The sequence below is a fragment of the Fusarium coffeatum genome (assembly GCF_003316985.1).
Source record: "Fusarium coffeatum strain FIESC_28 chromosome Unknown BRIP53273_contig_216, whole genome shotgun sequence".
NCBI lineage: Eukaryota > Fungi > Ascomycota > Sordariomycetes > Hypocreales > Nectriaceae > Fusarium > Fusarium coffeatum.
The window spans coordinates 1-23619 of NW_022158009.1; the positions used below are offsets into that span (position 1 = coordinate 1).

Sequence of the window (23619 nt, forward strand, 5' to 3'; positions counted from 1 at the left end):
AAAAAAAAAAAAAAAAGAGAAGGGAGGAAAGAGCAGAATAATGTGAAAAGGCAGGCAACAAGCGAGTGATTCGTAATGGTGGAAGCCCTAACGCATTCGCGGCTTTGGAATTAATGATCTGGCACTGCCAGACAACTGTCAACAGCCGGCAGCGACTGTGGGTGAATAGCTATGAGCTAAAGAGAGAAACCAGTGGAGGTGCTTGGAAGGTGCTATTGAGATAACGAAGCCTCCTGTTCCGTGCAAAATACCTTTAGTACAATACGTATTATATATGAAAGTTCATCTCTTATCCAAAGACATTAACTGAACTTTGCATTATTAACACTACTGAACCACTAATAGAGCCATTGCCTCTATTTCTATGAACGTCTTTATCTTACCTATTGATAATATAAACACCTTTCTCTCCTGGCTCTATCCAATTCCCAACCCGACGAATGACGCTAAGGCTTAGGAGGAAGAGAGAATGAAGGAGAAGGAGAAGGAGAAGGACAACGAGCGGATGAGGGATAATAATTTGCCCTGACAGTTCCTAAGCTCTATGTACCTATAATCTTGATGCTAACTCAACTAGGAACGTATATTCCTTGACCGATGATTTTCCTTCCCCCTTCATCATCCTTACTCAGTATCCTTAACGCGCCTAATTCGTCTTTATCTCCCGCGACAAAACCCCCAGATCAATCCCTGGGAGGTTAAAGACGAAATCATCCATCAACATTTACCAATAGGATAGCATAGCATCATGAGGGCGGTCCCCCCTTGTTCTTGGTTTCGTCGGAATGGAGCTCTGGGTTGAAATATGTATATTTATCAAGATTGCGAGAGAATGTAAGACTGCCTCAAAGTTAGAAATACTTCAATGATTCCAGGGGTTCTACTCACAAGATCATGCCAGGCCACGCCGGCATATTCAGAATCACTTTTACCATAGTGCTCGAACCCAAGCTTTTGATAGTATGGCACAAGTCGATCGTAAGTCAGAATTGAGATCCTATTTCCTGCGTCGATCTGCTTCATTCGTTCGATATATGCTCGCATAGCCGCCTTTCCTAAACCAGACCTCTGGTAATCAGGAGAAACGGCAAGGGCATGAAGAGCGATTGTTCTTCCATTCTTCTTGTGGCCCACATCGTAATCGCCCTGGGGGTCAGTCTTCCAGTCGCGAGGATAGTCCATGTCTTCATCTCTGACGGGCTTGTTGGTAGACTTGGTGGAGATGACGTGTGCGAGGAGCACATCGTCTTTGGATTCAGGAGTCTCGACGAAAGGTATGTCTTGAGGAACAGGCGATGGAAGACTAGCCCCAGCGCGAAGGAACAAGCCCATGCATAGTTCGGGGCATACGCTCAAGCGGTAATCGATCTGAGAAGTGTGAGTTTACTTGGTCTTTCAGTGGATGGATTTACGTACCTTTTCTCGAGTTGCTGCCTCGGCTGGTGGAAACGCCGCAGTCTCGACGACGAGTGACTCTTCAAGGTCGTTGATACTGAGTTGCCTAACGTAAAGTGACATTTTGGCTTTGTCCAGTAGTTCGAAGGTAGATATCGTTATGCAATTCCTGGCTGTATTTATATGGTTAGGTAGGTGATGGAGTTGGAAGATCAAGGCGGGGTTTGGTGGGGCTAAAGTTAATTCAAGGGCGCGCTCTTTGAAAAGGCAGGAGACGCTAGAGGTACCATGGCAGGGTCTGGACAAGATCCCTTTTATTCCTCTCATTGGAAGCTATTCCGATGGATGACTTTATGCTCCAAGACATATTCAATATATTAACACGAAGAAGTCGACTCATGTTAATGGGTAGTAGGGAATGAACCCCAAAACTCGGGAACGAGCTGTGGCTATTTTTCTAGACTTCACAGACTCTCTTCTGAAAGAATTTGAGACATGCATGGCAATCAGGGGTGACTTGAGCGGCGCTGTTGATTGCTGGTTGTGAATATGTTTGTGACATCCAAACATAACAAAACTCCACCTCTATCATGTTTGCCGAACCAAACCACCATTCCACGATTGAAAAAGTCTTGAGAATAGGATTTTACTTAACAAACTCCATGGATTGTGTATTACTTCAGGAGTGAGCTCGTAGTTTACAGAAGCGATCTTGCGAAAACGGCGGACATGCTTTGGATCACTCTGCAAACATGCACTCGTAAACGGGCTCTAGGTCATCGGGGTAAACAGATAGATTGCATCACTAACTAAACATTGCTTGCAATAGATGTTTGGGCTCCCTGGCCTTTGGAGGTTGTCGTTCGTCCGATCTCTGCTCTCGACTATCGCTACATTGATATATACAAATTATCTCGGAGATAAACATCCGAAAGGCAACGTGGCCGAGTGGTGAAGGCGCATCACTCGAAACAATGTTAGATATGATGTTCCTTCGGGAGCGTAGGTTCGAATCCTGCCGTTGTCGATTCTTCTTTTTGATGTTTCGTGGTGCTGGGTTCGGCTGCTGTGGACCAGTGGCTAGCCTTTTGCCAGCGGTGAAGCTTTTCGGTGGGACAGAAATGAGAATATATATCAGATAAGATTAAATAGTATGATGTCGGCCCCTTGTTGATAGATTTATCTATAGGAAGTTGTGTTACTGTTTGTTGTAACCAAGTGATGGCAGGAGGCCGTCGCTTGACAACCTCTCGAGAGTCAAATCTCTTGGAGTCGGTCGGTCTGGAAGTTAACAGATATTTTGCAGAAGGAAACCCTGGTTTGATTTATCTCTAACATAGATCTTATTCGTTATATACTGAAATAATGTCTTTATATATATTATATTAATCTAAATAACTTGGCACTATAAACCTACAATACACAGAGTACCCCATCTTTCTACACTTAGCTAATATTCAACTCGCCAACAAGCGCAACAACAGAAGCAAAACCTGCATCAGCCGTAGGCCGGATCGAAAGCACCCTGTTACCCAGATCCCACTCAGCGACGTGGGCATTCTCCTCGGTAGCCTTCTCAGCGTCACCCTCTGGAGTAGCAGGAATACCAAAGACTCGCACAGAACCTCCCGATGTTTTGGCATTTTCAAACATCTCGTCGACTTGTCTAGCGAACTTCGTATCTCGGATGCTGATTTTGAAACCGAGGTTTCGGACCACCACGAGATAGTCTGGGAACGCGAGCTTGCGAGACTCGTCTGAAGCGGTGTTTGACAGTTGGTATCGTCTTCCAGGACTAGGGACGTTCCTTTGAAGTAGTGTTAGCATAGCTTATGGGACCGAAAATCCAGAACTTACCAATCTCCAGCTGGGACCGAAACCGTTTGGATTTCATCATAGGAAAATTGAATATCAAGGCCAGTATCAGTATCGATAGAGTCAAAAGATACCGCCTTCTCGCTTGTGCTTCCCTTGCTGGCGGAGAACGAGAGCCAATGGCCATACGAAAAGCCATCTGTAGCAGCATGACCAAAGTCAGACTCATCAACTTGCTTTCCATCCGCGACGTTAATCTGAGTTGAAGAATCTCCATCACCAACACCGTTTATCCAGTGCTCCACCTGGGATGTGTAGTGTGGTGAGATGAACTCGGGCACGTATGTGATTGCGTGCGGTGTCCTGTCTTTTTCAAGAAGCTCTCGAGTGATCTCAGCTGATGCGTGACAAGCAGGCATAGTGATCCTATGAGAGTTAGATGATGGCTGATAGGTTTGGGTTTGCTTTGGATTCTCACCCGTCAATAGACTGTCCGCCAATAAGAGCTTGAATGATTCTGTTGACATCTCTGGCGAGAGAACTAGCAGCCGGACCTCCAGTATTGAGGAGCATAGCTCTATAATCTGCAGCCACAGCATCAACCTTTTGCTTGGCAGCAGAGAACGCTGGAGCATGTGATGGCCACCACTGAGAAAAGTCTTCGTCTCCAGTTAGTCCATAGCCTTCCTCCTTCTCGAACTTCTCTAGAGCACGTTCTCTCTCACGTAGAGCTTGATCAAGTGCGCTAGTCAGGGTTCGACCAGCCATTGTGATGCGAACCTGCTCACTATCGCCCTGTATCTTGTTAGAAATGCTTGAAGCGACCGCACTGTTTACTTACGACTTTGACGGAGAGAAGATATCTAACAACGGTCAGCTGAATTCTGATAGCCATGGATGAATGTAGTTACTCAAGAAGACATTGGGTGTATGTCTTGTGATGAGACGGATCATAGAACAAATCATTGGTCTGCAAAAAGTTGTTTATGATGTTGTTAATGCCGTAGTTGGTATAAGCAGGGTCAATATCTGGCGATGCAACAGGTGCCTTTTGGGCCTTCTTGGTAAAGAACAGAGCAGGCTTGTGTCCAGGCAGGCCACCAACAGCATTCTGGACTGCCTTGCAGTAGGCCAGCCAAAGGTACTTGTCGACTTCAGAGATAGGCATTTTGGTATTAGACACAAAGGGTATTATGGAGTGAATAGAAAAGACGGAGAAGACCCTGAAAACAACGGCAAAGGGATTGTCGGTTTTAAAGAATTCTGGCAAGTCATGCCTCTCCCGTTGGTAACATCGCTTAGATCTGGACCTGAGACTAACATTTTAGCTCGGTAGGGCCACTAGGCGATAGCTTCAAACTCTATGAGATATGGTGGTAGCCTGGGAGGACTAGCAGGCATCTTGCATCAATAGATCTCGCTCGGAGGACGCGGCCGTAGATCCGGACCAAAGTGGCCTGAGATCCAGCGATAGCTTTATTGATTAGATGATACTAGGAAGCCCGTATTGCTTGCTATCCATGCAACAAGTGTAGGAAATTAATAATCAAAGACCCTACTCGAGAGTGTCATAAACCGACTCAATAATTTTGTCTCTTGTGTTCTTAGCAGTACATATCCTTGGCGCCTAGAGATTACTACCACACTCCATGGCTACCTGCGAAGGACTACCAGCGAAATGATAAGTTGCATCCCCGCTAGTTTGTTGACATCCTCTAACCGAGGTGTCTCAGTTGTTGCCCGCACCTCGTGGTTATTAGTGCAAGGAGTGAACGGCTGAGCAATCTCCCCTGCATTGTCTCGGTTCCGGACCATTTGTCAAGATTCACGAGTAGACGAGTAGGTAGTACATAAAGGTACTTGTTTTCTCTTTCCCCGAAAAATGCACAGCCATCATTCCAAAGGTCGGCAATTCTTGAGGTTCCCCGCGGAACCAATTGCGAAAGTTGGTGGCTTGCGATCAAGGGTCTCTCGGATCTTTACAGAGAGTTTGTGGCTGTAGCACGAGCAACAGTGGAATGCTTACATTGGCCATTGCTAACCATGGGCATTGGCACATCGCAATTGAGATGTCGACATCCGCTGCTCATCAATTTCTGCAAAGCAATGGCATTAACTTGTCCTCAAGCCTGTCTACCCCAGATAAATGCCTCAGCAAACACGCTTTGACAAAGATAGACTGGGTTAGTAGAGAATACTGTTACAAAAAGGCCAGTCTAACCCGACGCCACACCACGTTCTCGCCCAAGGACCGCCAACCAGGCTAAGACCTCGCCAAGAGATGGAACAGAATGCTGCTGCCCATTAACTCTGGGCTAGCAATGAAACAAACACGGGAAAACAGACACATGCTAATTAATCTCGACAACAAAACCGCATCTGGAAAATTCTAGTGCAGACATGAATGCTATCGGACTTGAATGGAGATCCGTGGGCTTGGAACGTGGCGCAGGAGACGGGCGTCGAGAGAAGAGATGTGGGAGTTTGTTTTTCTTGACACGCGGAATAAGGTATAGGTTAACTCCATGGTATTTTGTCAGGTTTTCTCCGGACAGAAGTAGGCAAAGGGTCCGAGTTGATCGCCGATTATCTTTAGAAGCTGAAACATTGACTTTTCTCATCTGACTTTATGATACATAGCGACAATCAGTTTACTAAGCAATTCAAGAAATATTCTAGTTTTCCAGAGATACGAAGCTCATATTCGAGCATATTATTCTACTGAAGTTGTTCCCTGCCGAAATTTGCGAAAAAAACGTGGCTCGGTCGTTTTCCATCCCTACATCGTCGCGACGAGATGCAACAGTCCTGTTCTAGAAAAATATATCCTCCGAGATCACATCTGATAACCAATCGGAAGATACGTAATGCAATACTGCATGAGCAGTCACAGCGTTAAAATTCCAAAATCCTACCTTCTGCTTCAAGTCGTGGATCCTATCCTTCGTGATGTGGGAGAAAGCCGAGCCTCCCCACAAGGCTCGGAAGCTTGCGTGTAACTAACGACACCAAAGAACCAATCGTCGTCACCTTGACTCGCTCAGACATTTTTTACAATCAATCTCATAGGACAATTAACGATATCCCCGGCAGTGCTCCTTAGTGGCCGTCTATGCTTCATGCTTAGTTCGTGGAATATCCCGTCTTTGACTCTATTTGGAGAGGATTGGCGGTTTCGATATCTTTGATGTAACGCGTCACCGGAGACAAACCTCAATGCGCCTCTCTGAGGCTGCGAATTCGATGATGTTGTTGGAGGAAGGCGTGCGGTATGTGGGCTACTATCTGAAATGTTGACGATGAAGCAAGAAGAAGTCTTGGCAAAGAACATTTATAAAAGAGACAGGCCCTTGGCAGTAAATACATATCTCAGAACAACTACACAGACAACCAACTAAGACCTCCATCATTCAACTCTCATTACCAACTCTCAGAAATCCTCACAATGCCTTCTATTAAAACCGTCCTTACCAGCCTCGCCCTCGCGGCCAACATCGCCTCAGCCCATCCAGGACACGACATTGCCCACGAAGCCGCCGAGCGTCGAGAATTCCTCGGCTCTGTCAAGAGATCCTCTCTCGCTCACTGCGCTCCTAAGCTCAAGGCTCGTGGTGTTGAAGCTCGCAATGTTGCCCGTCGTGCAGTCCAAGTCAACAAGGCTCGCCAGAAGCGCGCCTTGAAGAAGCGAGATGCCGACAGCGTCTTGGCCGCTTCTCACAATCAGACTGATCAGGGCTTCACTGAGTGCACTGATCCTGCTACTCTTTTCGCGAGCATCAACTCTTGTGTTTTGACTCCTGAAGTTACTCAGGGTCCTTACTGTAAGTCATCATATACAATACATTTTAAGCGTAGACTAATACCGATAGATGTTGCTGGCGAGTATGTCCGAGAGAATGTCATCGAAGAACAAGAGGGACTCAACATCATCCTCGATTACCAAGTCATCGACGTCGAGACCTGCGACCCTGTTCCTAACGTCTACCTCGAGATGTGGCACTGCAACTCTACCGGAGTCTACTCTGGAGTTATCGCAGGTGGCAATGGCGACCAATCCGACGAAACCAACATCGACAACACCTGGCTTCGCGGTATCCAGAAGACCAACTCTGATGGTGTTGCTCAGTTTGAGTCCATCTTCCCTGGTCACTACACTGGCCGAGCAACTCACATCCACGTCATGGTCCACACCAACGCCACTCTCCTCGCGAACCACACTCTCGGCAGTGACAACTATGCTAGCCACGTTGGACAGGCTTTCTTCGACCAGGATCTCATCGCCCAAGTCGAGACTCTCGAGCCCTACGCTTCCAACACCCAGGAACTCACTCTCAACGAGGATGACAGCATCTTGAGCGAGGAAGCCAAGACCGATGGCGTCGATCCCATGATGGAGTACACTCTTATTGGAGACAGCATCAGCGATGGTCTGTTTGCTTGGCTCGCATTCGGCATCAACTCTACCCGATCCGAATCCGTTACTCCCGCTGCTTACTACTGGAAGGAGGGCGGTGTTGCTAATGAGAACTCTGGCGCTGGCGGACCTGGTGGTGCCGGTGGTCCTCCTTCTGGATCTCCTCCTGGAAGCACTCCTGGAAGCACACCTCCGGCTTCCCCTGACGCTTAAATGGAATACCGATCATATGATTAGTTTTCTTTACCGGTTTACCCAGCATTGCCGAGTCTGTGGCTGTGCCGCAAGATGTTGATTCGTCTATTAGATGTCAGTCTAGTACTGAGTTTGATATTTTGTTGTATACATTAAGTAGGAAGAGCTCGAAGCTGTTGGATAGATGATGGTAATTAAATCTACACTCTTATTCCTACACTAAAATTATATGCTCGCTATATCTACAGCCAGAAGGCCAGTACAAGGCCACTGATTATGCTTAGTGTCCATGTAGCGGCTTCTGACCTCTTAAACTGGGCCTTTTTGTATCCAAATCCCAAGTCAAACACCAAGTGCCGAATTCCATTGATGAAGTGATACGAAAATGGAAATCCCAACAATCCAAACTTGATAGCCGCCTTAGCAACAAAAGGTAACGCACCAAACGCCGATACGAGGGCTGTGGAATCAAAGCCCAGTCCAAGGTAAGGAGCAATAGCATGAGCACCTAATGTGAGATACGCCGTGCCACCAACGAGAAGACCCGTGATTCTAGTCCAGGCTGAAGCGCTGAACCAAATCTGTTCAGTCTTGTAGATGCTAAGGTTGGGGGTTACTGGGCGGTTGAGTCGCTGCTTTACGAGGATTTGCTGGCCTTCAACTAGGTTCAGTCTTGTGATAGTCGGTGCTCTGCAAAAGGTCAGAGTCATGCCCATGTTCGTTTCTGGGTCATGGTGGAGATTTACTGTGACTTCTGTGGGCTTTGTTGTGACAATAAACGGGCGAATACTACTCTGGCGGTGTTACGTGTGAGGATGGTGCTTGGTCTCCCTGGAGCTGCTCATAAGTCAGTATCCGAGCAAGGTCGATAGCTAAGAAAGGCATCGTACCAAGCATTGCGCGAAGGCCAAGTCTTTGCAAACTCATGTTGGGAAAAATAAAGAGTATAAACAAAATGCAAATCAGTCAGTCAAACAGCGCGTAACCGGACTCGACAGTTAACCCACCAGTCATTCGTTCGGTTCCGGGTACAGCAGCGACTTATATACAAACAATATCGGCAACTTCGCGCTTTCATTCCCGGCACCAAAGTTCTTGTAAGTCAATTCGCCAATCGAATCATTGCAATTGCTCAGTTGTCAGTCCAGGCATGACAAGTCCGTGGAGTTTCCGGGTGTTCCCGGTATTCGGTATGCGATGCGCCGGACATTGAACGGCAAGAACGGGCTGTCGGAGACGTATTACCGGCACGACCAAATTTATAAAAGGCTGATTACTGGCATAAGCAATACCTACAGTGCAATTCAGCCATTACAATGGTACAACTGTAGGAACACGGGCTAGTGTCTTCTAGTCGCATGTCAACTTTGAACGCAGTTTCGATCATATTTTAGACACCTTAAATAGAAGCTCGGTATGCTGTTGCCACTATCACATACCCATTTGGGCCGACACCCACCACAACACGGGATCTGCCTAATGCAACTCCCAATTTTGCCTCAATTAATTGCGCAGGTCTAGATTAATCATATTGCCAAGTGTTGTTTCTATTTCAGCCAGGATAAGTCAACATCAAGTTAAGCTCGTAGAGTTTGGAATAAGGTTATGACTAATGATTCGGGTTTCAAGATCGAGGAAGGAACGTCGACAACCTTAACCTTCCATTTTTACTGTTGGCCAACTCATATTTATTCCAGTACTGCGCTATTGAATAAATGCGCGGATCATTGGAGGAGATCAACTTGCAATTAAAGTCGAGACGACCGACAAGTTTCAGCCTTTCAGCTGCATCCCGAATCGCGTTGGCTCAAATGCAATGGACAAGGATGGATCCATGCTCCAGAAGGGCTGAATGACTTGACCGCTGGAGCCTAGACTAATAACCTGAACACCTCACATCACTTTAGGTTAGCATCTAGACTCGTAATTTATGTCAGTCTCAATCTTAGGCAGCTTTTGTAATACCCGCTAACCGGTTATTCACCACCATCTACTGGCGCAATAAGCTTAAATATCCTTCCTTGTTCTCTCCGCACCTGCAAACTGAAGTGCTGGTTCTTTTTTTCTTTCCTCTTTCCTGTTTCTTTGCAGTAAAATGCGCTTCATCCAGTCAACACTCATCAGCCTAGGGCTTTCAGTCCTGGCAGCTGCCTCTGATGAAGATGTCGTCTCATTCCCTGCCATCGGAGAAGTTGATGTCGTCTTCCCACGAAACGATACATACGCCGTAGAAGCGCCTTTCCCTGTTATTTTCGGCCTCCAAAACGCCCCAGTCTTGACCACTTTCAGCGGCACACTCAACTGGGAGCTTAACTGCCGCTACACGCTTTTTGGCATCGGAAGACTGTACCTGGACTTCATGCCTGACTCCGAGCCCTACTACTTTCTCAACACCAGCGACGCCAAAGCCGATCCTGATGAGGACCAGTTTCAATACTGGCGCGAAGAGGAAGACTCTTGTATGCTCAAGTGGGACTTCCGATGGACTACCGTCTGCGAGCCTCGATCTGACGGAAGCGTTCTTTTGAAAAACAATCAATTTGAACGCTCTGGAAATGTTACTTTCAAACTCCGTCCAGGCGCAAAGACTGCTCGTAAGGCTATTTCCGAATACGACGATTGTCCCATTGCCGGCACTGCCATCAAGCTCGAAAGAAATCACACAGTTGGGTGTCCCATCCTTGCGGGAGATGCTTCACCAAAGCCAAAGCCTTGTGGCCTCGATGTCAAGAAGGCTCGAAGTAGCCTCGCAGAGGCCGTGGCTAAGCCTACTACCAGTCTGACTGAAATTCCGAGCAAGAGTACAGATGCAGTTGTGGCAACGGGAACGAATAGCGGCGCTGCGCCGACGGATATTGGAGTGTCAACAGGCAATGGTGCGGATAGTGGTGCTGACAATGATAATGGGACACAAAGCCTCAGCTTTGGTGGTATGACTGGGATTTTGACTTTACTTGGTGCTCTTTCTTGCAGTATTGGAATTTCACTGTTCCTGTAGCATTTGCTACGTATAAATCCAAGGCTCCTTTTCACTACAACCCATTAAGTACCATGAAGGCTACATTCAAGTTTGTTGGATTTATCATATCTACTGGACTACCTATATAAGCCGGAACTTCTGTAACCGAGTGCCCCTCTCCTTTAATGCCGCCTCCGATATTCTAGGATCCTTCACTGAAAAGTCATGCCCATCTTTGCCCCAGACCGGCATGCCACTTTGCGCTCCATCGAGGATAACCTCCATAAACCCGTCGGTGAATGGAACATCGTCTAGCCGAGGGTCTGTGTAACGAATAGGATGCCCTTCTTTGCAGAAACCATACATCATAAACTCCCTGTTCCATAGCCTTTGCCAGCCGTAAAATTCATCGCCGAGAAATGCTTGAGCTGCCGAGAAGCCAGGATGGTAGCCTGCGCCTATAACAAGGTAAGAGTCATCTGCGGCCCGAGGTCGTAGGATGATCGATGTGGTCAAACCGAGAAAGGTAGCGACTATATCCCCCTTACGCGCCTGCATTGGAACACGAATGAAATCTCCACGACGGGTCTTTACACACCCATATGCCGAGCTCCCTACGGGCAAGGACTTTATGTACCCATCGTCGGTCTCCCTTGGATCCTGTGTATCGTCCGCATCGCCCTTTATCCATTTACGTATCTTTCCTCTCCAGCTTTCTAGACTTCGAAGTGAGTGGGCTTGAGGCGCGTGAAGCCTCTCTGTGCTGTAGTCCCTCACACTTCCCCATGTGAACATCAGGATCAACTTGTCGAGAGCCGCGTCATCCTGGAGTGACTCTTCCTTTACCAAGGACAGGAAGGTATCAAGAGTTCTTTGCCGAAACTCAGCAGCCGTTTCGACAAGTGCTTTGCAGGGAAGCGCTTGTGGTTCCGTGAGGATCTCATCGCATGTGACTCCCGTCACCTCCAACACATGTGGCTCGACGAGACTCACTGCAGGTGCCGAATTACCTGCTGCATTTGAATCTAAAACAAGATTTCCCCACGTTCTTTCCAGATCCGCTACCCAGCTTGGACTTGTAGCTGCGTTACAGAGCGTCATAAAATCGAGATCCCGCTGTCTTGTGATTTCATCGAGACAAACCGAGGTGAAGATGTCTTTCACAGACCTGGTATAGTCTACCTCGATCGACTTAGCAACATCTGGCTCGACTAAGCCGCGTAACGCGTATATCCTGTCCCGATCGTCAGAGCATTCCATGTATCCTGTGACAGTAAGAGCCCCAAGCCAATATTCGCTCTTTTGTTCGTCGTCAGCGCAAGCCAGTATTCTGCCTCCAACGATTTCTGCGTTGTTATCGTATGCAACAATATCATCGACAGCATCGCGCGGTGGGGGCAGCAGGAAGAAACAGATAAGGCTGACTGCATGACGGAAGTCTTTCCAAGATATCTCCTCATATCCTATCATCACCACGCTCGTCAGCTTATTTGCCAACACGGCCTCCTGGTGAGTCCACAAACGTCTATGCCAGTCTAATGCTAGCAGTTTATCAACGGCTCTCCGCTGGTGAACAGTCAGTGGGAGACTATCTCTGGCCATGACCCCATCATTAGCGGAATCTCTAAAGGTGAAGATCTCTCTGCGAATATTATGGTCCATTTTGACCGATTCGACCAAGTCGGCATATGATCTCAGGGTGTCTATGGCTAGAACACTCCATGAGGTTTCTGGTCCTAGCCACATTACTACACTTGAAGCGCAGTGATATATATGATGCATCATCTGAACTTGGGTCGCGCGGTCGTGAATGTCGGCCTGGTTGATGCAGATAGAGTCACACCAAAGATTCCGCTTCTCCTGGGGATCTCGAAGAGCTCGCAAGGCTGCAGCTAGATTTTTACCGATAGGTAGCTGTCCCATGGAGGTCTGAAGGGAGCCATCGGAGTGAATATGATGCTCCTGTGCTAGTGTGATAGAGTCTGGTTGAGACTGATCGCCCCAGCAGTAAGATATAGCATTGTAGTATGGTATCTCTTCCTCATCGGGCAAAAACGTCCGGTGCAAAATGGTACCTATGAGAGGGTCTGCAGGCTGTCCAGGATTCAGCTCAAGTATGCGAATATCTGAAGGTAAAAGAGCGGGGTATTGAAAACGCGCCTCCGGTTCGTTGTTATAGATACGTTCTCTCTCAAGTGTTTTAGCCTCGGCGACCATATCTGGTGCCATCGTGACGGATTTGGCCTGGCAAATATCAGTTGTCTGTGGAATGGTGGTCACAATACAACGGATCAGTACCAGGATTATTTTCCAAGCATGTTGGGCGGGGTAGGGTTAGCAAAATCGCATGCAAACACAGATATAAATTGTTGATACTTTTGACACTCAAGATCAAGTTACTTCGACATGACAGTACAAAGAGAAGGTTGCTGTAGGCTACTTTGTCCGCGTACTGCAATGATTAAATAGCCGATATTTAGCCCACGAGAATCATTTCTCCGGTCTTCGGACTCCGATCTTGATGTCATTGTCTAAATCTCTCAATTTACCTCTAATTCAACTTTACAACAAATCGAGGACGGAAATCATAATGGTTGATTTTGTCAAGGTCTACTCGACCGTTTCGGGCGATTTGCTGACGCTGCTGAGCCATCAGTTACCATATTCGTTACCCCTCCTTCGTCGACTACAATTCGCCCAACTGGAGGGAGGATTACCGCAAACTGCAAAAGTCATCTTGGCTGCAGATTCTGAGCTTAGTGACTCAAAGAGTCCAAAGAAATTCACGGTAATGTACGTCGACGTGGGTGGGGGACCGGACACGCAAGCCTGGGTGTATTCCACATACGAGCACCCAAAGCTGGCTACGATAGAGGACACGACCATCTATGAGCAACAACTTGATAGGATTGTCCAAGAAAGCATAGGAATAGCAAAGGAGTATGGTCAAAAGCTTTCATACGGTGATGCTGTTCTAGTAGGGACAATTCACGATTCTGTTCGTGAGCTTCTTTACAAATCTGGCCGAGTCGAGCCGAGAGAGACGGGAGCATACGATAAGTGGCTGTTCAAGTACGAAGATTTGCCTAAAGATGAAGTGGAACTACCCAAGGGGATGTACTGGGCGACAGCGACCGAGGATGATTGTCGGGTGGTCATTTCTCGAACAGATATCCCTAGGACAGTGTAGGTTTTGTCAGCTTGCAGTATGTACCTCGCTGATGAGTTTGCACAGAAAAGCGTTGAGTCGCATGCCAAGTCTGGTAATCAAACTCGAAGACGGGACTCCTATATCTTGGGCATTCCTAGGTATGTGCTCTGAGGGTTGAGAGTGCGGCTCGATTCTAACGTGTCTAGGTTTCGACGGTTCGTTGGTCAGTCTTCACTGCGAAGTAAGTTTGCCTTCTCCAGAGATAAGACGGCAGCTGATTGTATGTAGGAACCATATCGACGACGTGGACTGGCAAAAGCACTCGCTGCGAAGCTATTTCGGGAAAGGTCACTCGAGTTTGCGGACGATGGTTGGTGCTGTGCTGATGTTGCGCCTGATAATGATGGAAGTAGGGGCATGTGCAAGAGATTGAATGGAAAGCCCTATTGGAGGATTTCCTGGTAAGTTTCTGCGAGTAACCTTTAATGGGACTTTGACTGATGGCTATAGGGTATTGTTGTACGTTGGAGAGAAACCTCCGAGCCACACGAACGGAACGACATGAAGAGCAAGTACAATAGTTCGAATCAAGGAGCATACCAAACAGGTTGACGCAGAATGACGAACTTGAAAAGAGATAGAGTCATGTTAATTACGCAATAATTAGAATAGAGAATATCATACAGATCTTGGAAATCCAACATTTGGGTCACCGGTATGGAGTCACCCAAGCCTGTTCTCATACCTCAACAAGTACGAGTCATGATCGGCAATCCTTGACTTATCTGATCTATGAACAAACTCATGGTCCATTAATCGCTCAGGCCTCCTCCGAGATGAAGCGCCGGCAATTTTCAGGTCACGAGCAATAGTTTGTCACAGTTGGGCTGTAGTCCCCAGTGCAAAGACCAACTCTTGGTCGAAGCCCAAGCTTTGATATCCTGGAGTTCGGCGATATCGCGGAAGCTTCCGCCTACTGATGAGCTTAGGCTAAATGGCAAAGCTTATGTCTTTTTAGGAGCATTTAACGTTGGAATTTAATCTATCTAGATTGAATATTGTATTGATCCTTGGTGGACTGAGTGTCTGGGGGATGCCTTCTGCTGTCACACTGGGAGTTGAGGTTAATTGACCCCTAGCGTGCCGAGTTCTTTACCCGACTGTTAATCTCTGCCAAGTAGCTGTCAAAAATAATCCCCGATGAGCTATTATTTCCAAGGATGCTTATAGAATACCAATTATCATCCAATCGCATCACAACCAAAAGTTCCGAATGTCTATCAATATCGTGACTTCAAAAGCCGAGAACAGCCTGATTTCCGGTTATTATGGTACCTGAAACGGTTCAACTTTGACACCTGGTCCTGGCTTTTTGCATGTTTCAAATTGAAGAGAGAAGTTCTAGTCGAGTGCCAAGATGGGTAAAAGTACCGACAATCAACACCAAAACGATTGCACTTGTTTCAATCGAAATTAAATATGGGTCATCGCTGACGAAAAAGAACAAGAGAACGAAAATGACTGTATTTGACAGGAAACGACGTGATTATTGTTACAATTAATGTTTGTAAACTACTGTTTCATTCCAAGAGAAGGGACGCGTTCAAAACACCAAACATAAGATTCTCAACTATAATATCCCAAATATTCCAACATCCAAGTCTCACAGGTGGTGTCATGACATTCAACATCGAGCAATGCCAAGGTCAGAAATACTACCCAAGATCTGTCAGTTACGTTTAGCCGAGGGAGATATCATCATGAGGCTGAAGAACGGCATAATATCGTCTTGGCATATCGGGTTCCTCGTCCCACAATCGCTCCACCTTGATTGCCCAGCCGGCATTAACGCATTGAACGCCTTGTTTCATAAACATGAAGATATCGCCAAGTCGGTCGATAAGCGGACGGAAAAACTATTCAGTCGATCCTCCTTCATCAAAAGCTTAGGCCATGGGCCGATCGGAAGTCCGGCCCGCATCCTGGTAAACAATACGTGATGGTTGTTTCAGCCTCAGCAACCATGTGAAACAAGGGACTTCACTATAGACTTGATCCAATTATATATCTTGGCTTCTTCTTCCACTTCTTGGTTCCAAATCATCCTTTCAGCTCACCATCACTCGCTTTCTATTCAATCTTATACATTCTTTTCTCTTTCAACTCTGATCTGGAATCACCTTCATTTTTTTGACAAAATGGTTCAAATTACTTCCTTCGTCTTTGGGCTGTCGCTCGTAGCTGGTTCTATCGCCGCGCCCTCTCCCGAAGGCCTTTTCTCTAAGCTTGCCAAGCGTGGCGGTACTCCCAACAGCTCCGGTACTCACGATGGCTTCTACTACTCCTGGTGGTCTGACGGTGGTGCCGAGGCCACTTACGAGAACGGCCCTGGCGGTTCTTACACCATGTCTTGGCAGACTGGTGGTAACGTCGTCGGTGGAAAGGGTTGGAGCCCCGGAAAGGCTCGGTAAGTACCTGTTCTAAGTCATCATGACACTATACTAACATCAATAGAACCATCTCTTACGAGGGAGAGTACAAGCCCAACGGCAACAGCTACCTCTCCGTCTACGGATGGACCCGCAACCCTCTGATCGAGTACTACATCGTCGAGCAGTTCGGTGACTACGACCCCTCCACCGGTGCTCAGAAGAAGGGCACCGTCGAGGTTGACGGCAGCACCTACGACATCTTCACCCAGACCCGTACCAACGCCCCCTCCATCGACGGCACTCAGACCTTTGAGCAGTACTGGTCCGTCCGCAAGGATCACCGATCCACTGGTAGCATCGACGTCGGTGCTCACTTCGAGGCCTGGGAGAAGAACGGCATGAAGCTTGGTACCCACGACTACCAGATCCTCGCCACTGAGGGTTACTTCAGCAGCGGATCTTCCCACATGACCGTCTCTGAGGGCGGTGCTTCTTCCGGTGGTGGTGCCTCCACTGGTGGCAACACTACTGAGCCCGAGACTGGTGCCGGTAGCGGCGGTGATGCTCAGCCCGGTGCCGGCAACGGTGGTGACTCTGGTGCTGGTAACGGCCAGGGACAGCCCGATGCCGGAAATGGTCAGCAGCAGCCCGGCGCCGGTCAGGGTAACGGTCAAGACCAGGGTCAGGGACAGGGTAACGGCCAGCAGCAGCCTGGATTCGGAAGCCCTGGCCAGCAGCAGGGTGGTTTCCAGCCTCAGCAGCAGGAGGCCGGCGAGTCTTGCCAGCGCAAGTAAGGTGGAAAGCTAGGAACCTGAACCAGGACATCTTCCAAGGCGATCGAAAGTTTGGCTAGTGTTGGATGATGGGTATCAAACAACTTCTTGTACCTTTTGTACAGAAGTGAAAGGATCCGTATTTATTTCGTGTATATATGAAATACTTGCTTGCAGATTACTGCGACCACTCAGAATTGTCTCCAGACTCCAAGTGACTTAACTGATCACATTCATGTTGTTTGTATTCTTTCTTTTGTGACATGCTGACACTGAGAAAGAATAGCGAGAGAAGTAAAAAACAGTCCGTTACGCCTACCGTCCTAATTAAAAAGAAAGACAAGAAGAAAGACAAAAAGCCGAGGAAAGAAGGCAGAAACACATAACAAGAGCACCAAAGCAAACGACACAGCCATACCATAACCATTCCACACCCATCTCATCGGTTCTCGTTGGACCACTCGTAACTGCCATCAATATAGTTGAAATAGTACCAACGACAAAAAAGCGTGTGCCAAAACATTAAATGTCCCATGCGCATGGGAGGTCTAGTGAGTTGTGGTGGGGGACCGGGAAGTGGAAGAAACTCAGGACCAGGTACAGGCATGATATATGCTTGACGGACTGGATCAGCCTCCTGTGCCGGGGTCTGAGTTGTCGTCGGGGGAGTAGAAGGGCGGACAGGAGGAGGAGGGCGAGGGAGAGCGAGGCGCTGGACAAAAACAGGCGGAGCCTCTCGAGGAGGAGAGGCATCCTGTTGCGCTGGAGCCTCAGTACGGAGCGGAGGGCCACCCTTGCAAGGGCAGTCTCGGCTGCGATGGTCCTCTGAACCGCACTATACATAGGTAGGTATCAGTTTCAAAGTTCCAGATATGTCGTGGGAGAACTTACATGGAAGCAGCGTCTGGGGGGCTTGCGGACACGACAACGATCCTCACCACCTCCACGGCCGCCTCGGCGATCACCTCCACCCCGGCGACCGCCACCACGAGCGCCTGCTGCGTGAGCTTCGGCCAGGGCTTTGCCGATAGTACGGCCGACACGCGCGCTATCGTCAGACATCTAGAATGAATGTTAGTGGCTGTGGACGCCGAGTGTTTGAGATGTAGAGAACTGCCCTCAACTCGCAAGGGGTGTTTGGGGTGAGGAGATGAAAACGTACCTTTCTAGTCTGATATATCGTCACTGTATTCTTTTTATTCTTTGCGAGACGTCTCTTTGTGTATGGAAAGAGGTATGATGTCGTTGCGATAATGGAGGCGTCGGGCTATACTCAGGTGTACTGTGGTATGCTATGTAGATGACGAGGAAAAGAACAGAGGAAGATGAACAGGGGAATAACGGCAAAAGATTCGATAGTGTAGGGAAGCCCTAACTCGTGACGCGTGTTGGTTTATTTCATAATTCAATCTCAAGTTGCGGGTGCCAGGCACTGCCAGACACTGCCAGCTGCAACTAACTGCCAATAGCGGCTAAGATAATTGCAAGCCAGATCTTGCCAGTAAAAGAAAATTAACTTGTGATAGGGAAGTAAAGTATCTCAGGTATATTGTATGCTCCCTTTATCCTATGTCGATAGTACAGAGATTACCTCTGGTGCATTTACCGGCCAAGGCCTTGACGGTGGTAAACACAGAGACTTCGCAATGTCTTGATAGCATGGTAACATATTAAACTCTACGTATACTTCCAACGTACTTGTCTGAGTCTTTAGTTGGCCTAGAGCCTTGCAACGGTATTCTGGAAACGTTCAAATGAACATCGCTTACAAACTATGATCTGTTGCCTCTGCGATAGCAGCCTCACTTTGATGTGCAATAGGCCGTTTCAATAACCTCGGAGTGCACCCAATATTGATATGAGTATTCATAGGCTTGTAAAGTTAACGTCTAAAGTACCTTAACTTGATTCCATCCGAATTACCCCTGGCCACCAAGACTTGTTTGGCATTCCATTATGCACTAATTTGATAACCTCTTCAAGGGAAGCAGAGACTCAAGGCCGGTATTGGACCTTCATTTTCACTGTGTTGTCTTCGCAAGTAGGGTCAGAACTCAGCTGCCGAAGGTGTAGAGCTGGTAGGATAGTTGAGACCTTGAACCTTTTGTTCAACTTCACGCACTTCGTGAGCGGAATTCGTCGAACTTTGAGTTGGTGATTTGGGGCCAGTTTAGCCCATTGTTCTATCACTTTCTCCTCCAAAGTGAACCGTTCGTCGGTGCATCGCCATGTGATTGTAAGTCTGGAGTGACCTTTGGTGCATCGGAATAAACATCCGAATCCATCGCCAGCATCCCATAGTTCCACAGTCCGCAATGCAGCTAAGTATCTTGCTGCGTCACCAACGAAGCACAAACATGCTGTCACTGCCCCTTGGTTCGATCTGCGGCCAAGGTACCTTGTCCTGAAAGCTAGGTTCTCAAGCTTGGAGTCCTGGCGCCTACCTCCTTCCATCATTTCAGCGAAAAACCAAAACCAATTGATAGATTTGTCATATGGGAGGAAGCACTGAGTAAAGTCATGGCTGGCCTTGGCCAAGAGCCCCGATATTTGTTCTCCTGCGTGGAAGGAATGTTCAGTACTGGGACAGTGGCAGCGAATCTCCAATGACCCCTCCCAAGAAGATAGTGCCTTGAGGAGAACTTCCATAGCTTGCGTAAAGGTCTCATTATTCCTGTGCACAAGGTGTTAGCCGTGTCCAAAGCTGGGAGGAAAATGGCGCCTCCTACTGGGTAACAGTCGTTGCGCTCTCTGGTGTGTCTGCTATACACGGGGTGTATGTTGCAAGCTTGATGGTCAACAACACACGAGTTATATAATTTAACCTGATAGCGTTCTCTCCCAGAATGGTTGTTGAAAAGGTAGACAAATCCGTCGCTTCTAGATCCAGTGTTGAAAATGTTTCTTTCTCGAAAAAGTCTTGCCACTCTTTGCACACAGTGGTTAGTAGAGATGCTGGAGGGAAACCGCGGTCGCTGGTGGATTCTTCGAGTCCATATCGAGGAACGATACATTCTAGAATTAAGAGACGAATCTCTAGAGGCATTGATCTCTAAGAGGACGCTATAGTGGGTGACGCAGTACAGCTGGATTTCTCGTTGTATGGAGGAATCACCTCGACCGGCGTGATAATGCAAAACTGAACGGGCTTTCTATCGCTATGGAACGGAGCGATGTGGAGGGATGAGAGTCAACTGACCTGCTACTCTTGCTGGTCGATGTGGTTTTACGAGGCAGGACGGGAGGGCTAATGACCTCCCTTTCTGCGCGTGCGCGTGAGTCACTGTTGGCGATAGTTAGAGTTCAGTGACTGTGGGCGACTTCAACTGAGATTGATAAACCTTTGACCTGCCTGGAGAGGTTAACCTTCAAGTCGAGATGCTAGCCCATCATTGAACGGAGGGCAAGAGAGTTCAAGCACCGCAAAGGAGGAACAGGCTTGTGTCTCTAACACGATACTCGATCAGACATCGCCTGGCTGAGGGTCAAATATGATATACTGCCCAAATTACGCGGATTATCTCTCTTATTAGGCTATTAGTAGTCATATAAGGGATGCAGGTCGTACCATGGAATAGGGCAAGATAGAATTTCATTAACCGATAGTGAACTTAAGCACGGTGAAAGCTTATGCACGTTTGTCCTTGTACTTTGTCTGACCTGCTCCTACACAAATTCAAAAACAGAAGATATACGGATCCCTAGTGCATATATCTCCAGGTCACAGCCTTGTCTCCCTTGGCCGAAAGCTCCTCTTCAGATATTGTCTCGTGTTCGCCAGCCGCCATCCTTCTCTCACGACTTTTGTTGATACGGCTATATCCAAAGATCAAGATAAGAGCTGCGATGATACCACCACCAATAAAACCAAGTTCCAAAGCATGACCCAGGATGTAGCGAGGTCCGTCCTTTTGTCGATAGAAGTTCGATGCCATAGCCTAGTTCTGTAAGTAAAAGAAACAATACAGTTGACCAAGAGTACTTACGCCGCCAAGGTTTCCAACACCGATTTGAATAGCCATACCGACACTTCGTTTGTAGCTTCCGGACAGATTGTTGGCCAACCATGTGATGACTCCAGGGAATGCTGGATAGATAGCGCAAGCCGCAATGAAAACGCCGCCATACACGACCTTTGGATTGGTGGTGGAAATGCACCTGTTTCGATTGTTAGCGTGAAGTTCTTAGAAAAAGCTGCATCAGGGACTTGCATTGAAAAACCGACGATCATGATGCAGAGGAATACTACGATGAAAGGACTCCTCTTTCCAACCCGATCTGATGTCCAGGCAACAATTACAGCCAGGATAGCTGCAGTGATGTAGATAGGTACAGTCATCAGTTGAGCGGTGCTCGAGCTGTAGCCAAGATTTCGAATAATAGTGGGCAAGAAAAGGCTGATTCCATAGAGTGGGCAAACAATCTGTTGATTTGTCAGTATTCCTCTCAAAGCGTAGGTGATGTTTGACTCACTCCCCAGTAAACAAAGATGTTGACCCAAATTTGCCAGTCTTTGAAGGCGTCCCAGACATAAGTCCATTTGAACTCATCGGTCTGGGCAACACGAGACTGGCTTTGACCCTGATATTTGAGTCGGAAGACGACGAAAGCTCGCTCCTCCTCAGTCAAAAAGCCTGCTGTCTCGGGGAAGTCGTAAAGAGCCCAAAAGGCAAAGACAGCGACCAGAACGGTGACAATACCCTCAAGAATGAAGATCCAGCGCCATCCTTCGAGTCCACCGACACCGTCCATCTTTCCAATGGCGAATGCAAGAAGACCGCTGAATGCACCGGCGATAGAAGCAGCGGAAAAGAAAAGGGCCTGTCGGAATTGGATCTCATGCCGGCAGTACCACATTGTAAGGTAATACTATCGATGCTGCAATTAGTTTCCATGCTCAAGGTCAATGTTCTGAGGACTTACCGCGACACCAGGGAATAGACCAGCCTCGGTAACACCCAGGAAGACTCGAGCGATAAGAAGGCCAGTATAGTTCTGAACGATACCCATCAAGGTCATCACAAGACCCCATGCTACCATGATTGTAGGAAGCCAGATGCTTGGGCGGAGCTTTTTGAGGAGCAGATTGGAGGGGACTTCGAAGGCGGCGTATGTAAAGAAGAAGACGGTGAGACACCAGTTGTATTGGTCCGGACTCATTTCGAGATCCTCCTGGAGGCCTTCAATCTTTGCGTTTCCGATATTTCCTCCTAAGAAAGAGGTCAGCTTGGGTTCTGAGATCAGATTGGCGGCGACGTACGGTCGAGGAACGAGAGAAGATAGAGTAGTGCAAGCATGGGAATCAGGCGCAAGTCCATCTTAACAAGTATTAGCTAGTGCAATCTTCCCGTGGAGTATCGGATATACCTTTCGTAGAATCTTCTTCTCATCGAGATGGGAAAAAGACTCGAGTGTCGTCCCAGGCGCAGTTGCCATAGCGCCGATGCGCCCAACCTGTCCTTTAACGTGGCCATGATTAGGCGCTGTCTCTGCTTGGAAGACCTCTGCCTTTTCATTCGGTGGCGTAGAAGAAGGTGCCATGACTGAAGCCGTTGAACATTGACACCAAAAAGAATTGCTGGAGGCTTGATCTGAACGCCAAAAACGTGGACGATCAACGTCCTTAAGTACGTCAAGGAACCCCCATGTCTTTCCCCATGTTTTCCCCGCAAGATTCAGCAGCTGGTATTGCAGATCTCTGGTCTAACGTTGAATCGGCCCTAGAATGTGGGCGTGCCACAGTCGAGGAACCGGCAGACACGACATTGTGACCAGGGAGGGGCGGAATTGGTCAAAAATTGCTGTGGGATGGAAAGAAGGTGATATTTAGTGAACGCTTATCTGGATCAAGAAATTGAGACTGCGAAGATGCTGATGACAGATCCACAGCATAGCAGGGATCGGATCCGATGTTGTCTCATAATCGAGTCATTCTGCCTTCATGATGGTTTTTATCGGGTTCATCTGGCTTTCGTTTGGGGAGCTCAAAGCTTTCATCTTAGGCATAGAACATAGAAAAAGAAATCATCTACCTTGGTACCACAAGTAACGATGTTGAACCGTCCTCTTTTCTCCTAGAGTCACGCTTCTCATGCCCTCTCGGAAGTAGGCGTCATCTCAACAAACGGTTCCGAAGATCCCTGCCAGGACATGGCTTTCACCTTTTCCCATCGATTGGGTTCAACTAATCCAGTGGCGGCGCCCGTTAACAGCTTGACGCAAGGCAACATTCAAGGCTACCATTCTCCCGTAACCTTAAGCTACCGTTTAAATGGTATCGCTCATTATTTGCCCGTTTGTTGTCTCCAAGTTTGGTAGGTGAAGTGAGCGACGATCGCATCCCTAACCCAGTCCACTAACTCCAGTGACACTACTCCAGATTCACTGAACTTGGCGATGGACACCACTAGAACTGGAGCTACCCCGCATCCCATGCCAGTTCCCTGTTCTTCCCTCAAAAGTGGAATCTCTCGTCAACAACTCCC

The 23619-nt window shown here is 47.8% G+C and overlaps 10 protein-coding genes across 10 annotated transcripts; 4 read left to right on the top strand and 6 right to left on the bottom strand.

The window, feature by feature from the left end:
• Positions 1 to 816: 816 nt before the first annotated feature.
• Positions 817 to 1518, bottom strand: FIESC28_08867 (uncharacterized protein; the record flags this gene model as incomplete). Its single annotated transcript, XM_031163004.1, has 3 exons — positions 817 to 840; positions 889 to 1368; positions 1417 to 1518. The coding sequence occupies 3 exons, from the start codon at positions 1516 to 1518 to the stop codon at positions 817 to 819; spliced, it is 606 nt and encodes a 201-aa protein (XP_031012897.1).
• Positions 1519 to 2841: 1323 nt separating this feature from the next.
• On the bottom strand, positions 2842 to 4378 carry FIESC28_08868 (uncharacterized protein; the record flags this gene model as incomplete). Its single annotated transcript, XM_031163005.1, has 5 exons — positions 2842 to 3202; positions 3253 to 3636; positions 3689 to 4005; positions 4052 to 4073; positions 4122 to 4378. The coding sequence occupies 5 exons, from the start codon at positions 4376 to 4378 to the stop codon at positions 2842 to 2844; spliced, it is 1341 nt and encodes a 446-aa protein (XP_031012898.1).
• Positions 4379 to 6655: 2277 nt separating this feature from the next.
• FIESC28_08869 (uncharacterized protein) lies at positions 6656 to 7837 on the top strand (the record flags this gene model as incomplete). The annotated part of the gene is made up of 2 exons (XM_031163006.1): positions 6656 to 7031; positions 7080 to 7837. 2 exons carry the CDS (start codon positions 6656 to 6658, stop codon positions 7835 to 7837), a joined length of 1134 nt encoding a protein of 377 aa, XP_031012899.1.
• Positions 7838 to 8061: 224 nt separating this feature from the next.
• Positions 8062 to 8535, bottom strand: FIESC28_08870 (uncharacterized protein; the record flags this gene model as incomplete). The annotated part of the gene is made up of 1 exon (XM_031163007.1): positions 8062 to 8535. The coding sequence occupies one exon, from the start codon at positions 8533 to 8535 to the stop codon at positions 8062 to 8064; it is 474 nt and encodes a 157-aa protein (XP_031012900.1).
• Positions 8536 to 9914: 1379 nt separating this feature from the next.
• FIESC28_08871 (uncharacterized protein) lies at positions 9915 to 10817 on the top strand (the record flags this gene model as incomplete). The annotated part of the gene is made up of 1 exon (XM_031163008.1): positions 9915 to 10817. The coding sequence occupies one exon, from the start codon at positions 9915 to 9917 to the stop codon at positions 10815 to 10817; it is 903 nt and encodes a 300-aa protein (XP_031012901.1).
• Positions 10818 to 10919: 102 nt separating this feature from the next.
• Positions 10920 to 13007, bottom strand: FIESC28_08872 (uncharacterized protein; the record flags this gene model as incomplete). The annotated part of the gene is made up of 1 exon (XM_031163009.1): positions 10920 to 13007. One exon carries the CDS (start codon positions 13005 to 13007, stop codon positions 10920 to 10922), a length of 2088 nt encoding a protein of 695 aa, XP_031012902.1.
• A 361-nt stretch (positions 13008 to 13368) lies between these two features.
• On the top strand, positions 13369 to 14494 carry FIESC28_08873 (uncharacterized protein; the record flags this gene model as incomplete). Its single annotated transcript, XM_031163010.1, has 5 exons — positions 13369 to 13964; positions 14014 to 14087; positions 14136 to 14170; positions 14218 to 14390; positions 14440 to 14494. 5 exons carry the CDS (start codon positions 13369 to 13371, stop codon positions 14492 to 14494), a joined length of 933 nt encoding a protein of 310 aa, XP_031012903.1.
• Positions 14495 to 16127: 1633 nt separating this feature from the next.
• FIESC28_08874 (uncharacterized protein) lies at positions 16128 to 17155 on the top strand (the record flags this gene model as incomplete). Its single annotated transcript, XM_031163011.1, has 2 exons — positions 16128 to 16396; positions 16444 to 17155. The coding sequence occupies 2 exons, from the start codon at positions 16128 to 16130 to the stop codon at positions 17153 to 17155; spliced, it is 981 nt and encodes a 326-aa protein (XP_031012904.1).
• Positions 17156 to 17573: 418 nt separating this feature from the next.
• Positions 17574 to 18196, bottom strand: FIESC28_08875 (uncharacterized protein; the record flags this gene model as incomplete). The annotated part of the gene is made up of 2 exons (XM_031163012.1): positions 17574 to 17969; positions 18026 to 18196. 2 exons carry the CDS (start codon positions 18194 to 18196, stop codon positions 17574 to 17576), a joined length of 567 nt encoding a protein of 188 aa, XP_031012905.1.
• A 2639-nt stretch (positions 18197 to 20835) lies between these two features.
• Positions 20836 to 22675, bottom strand: FIESC28_08876 (uncharacterized protein; the record flags this gene model as incomplete). The annotated part of the gene is made up of 7 exons (XM_031163013.1): positions 20836 to 21072; positions 21121 to 21221; positions 21263 to 21557; positions 21608 to 22003; positions 22058 to 22344; positions 22395 to 22452; positions 22502 to 22675. The coding sequence occupies 7 exons, from the start codon at positions 22673 to 22675 to the stop codon at positions 20836 to 20838; spliced, it is 1548 nt and encodes a 515-aa protein (XP_031012906.1).
• Between the last annotated feature and the right edge of the window lie 944 nt (positions 22676 to 23619).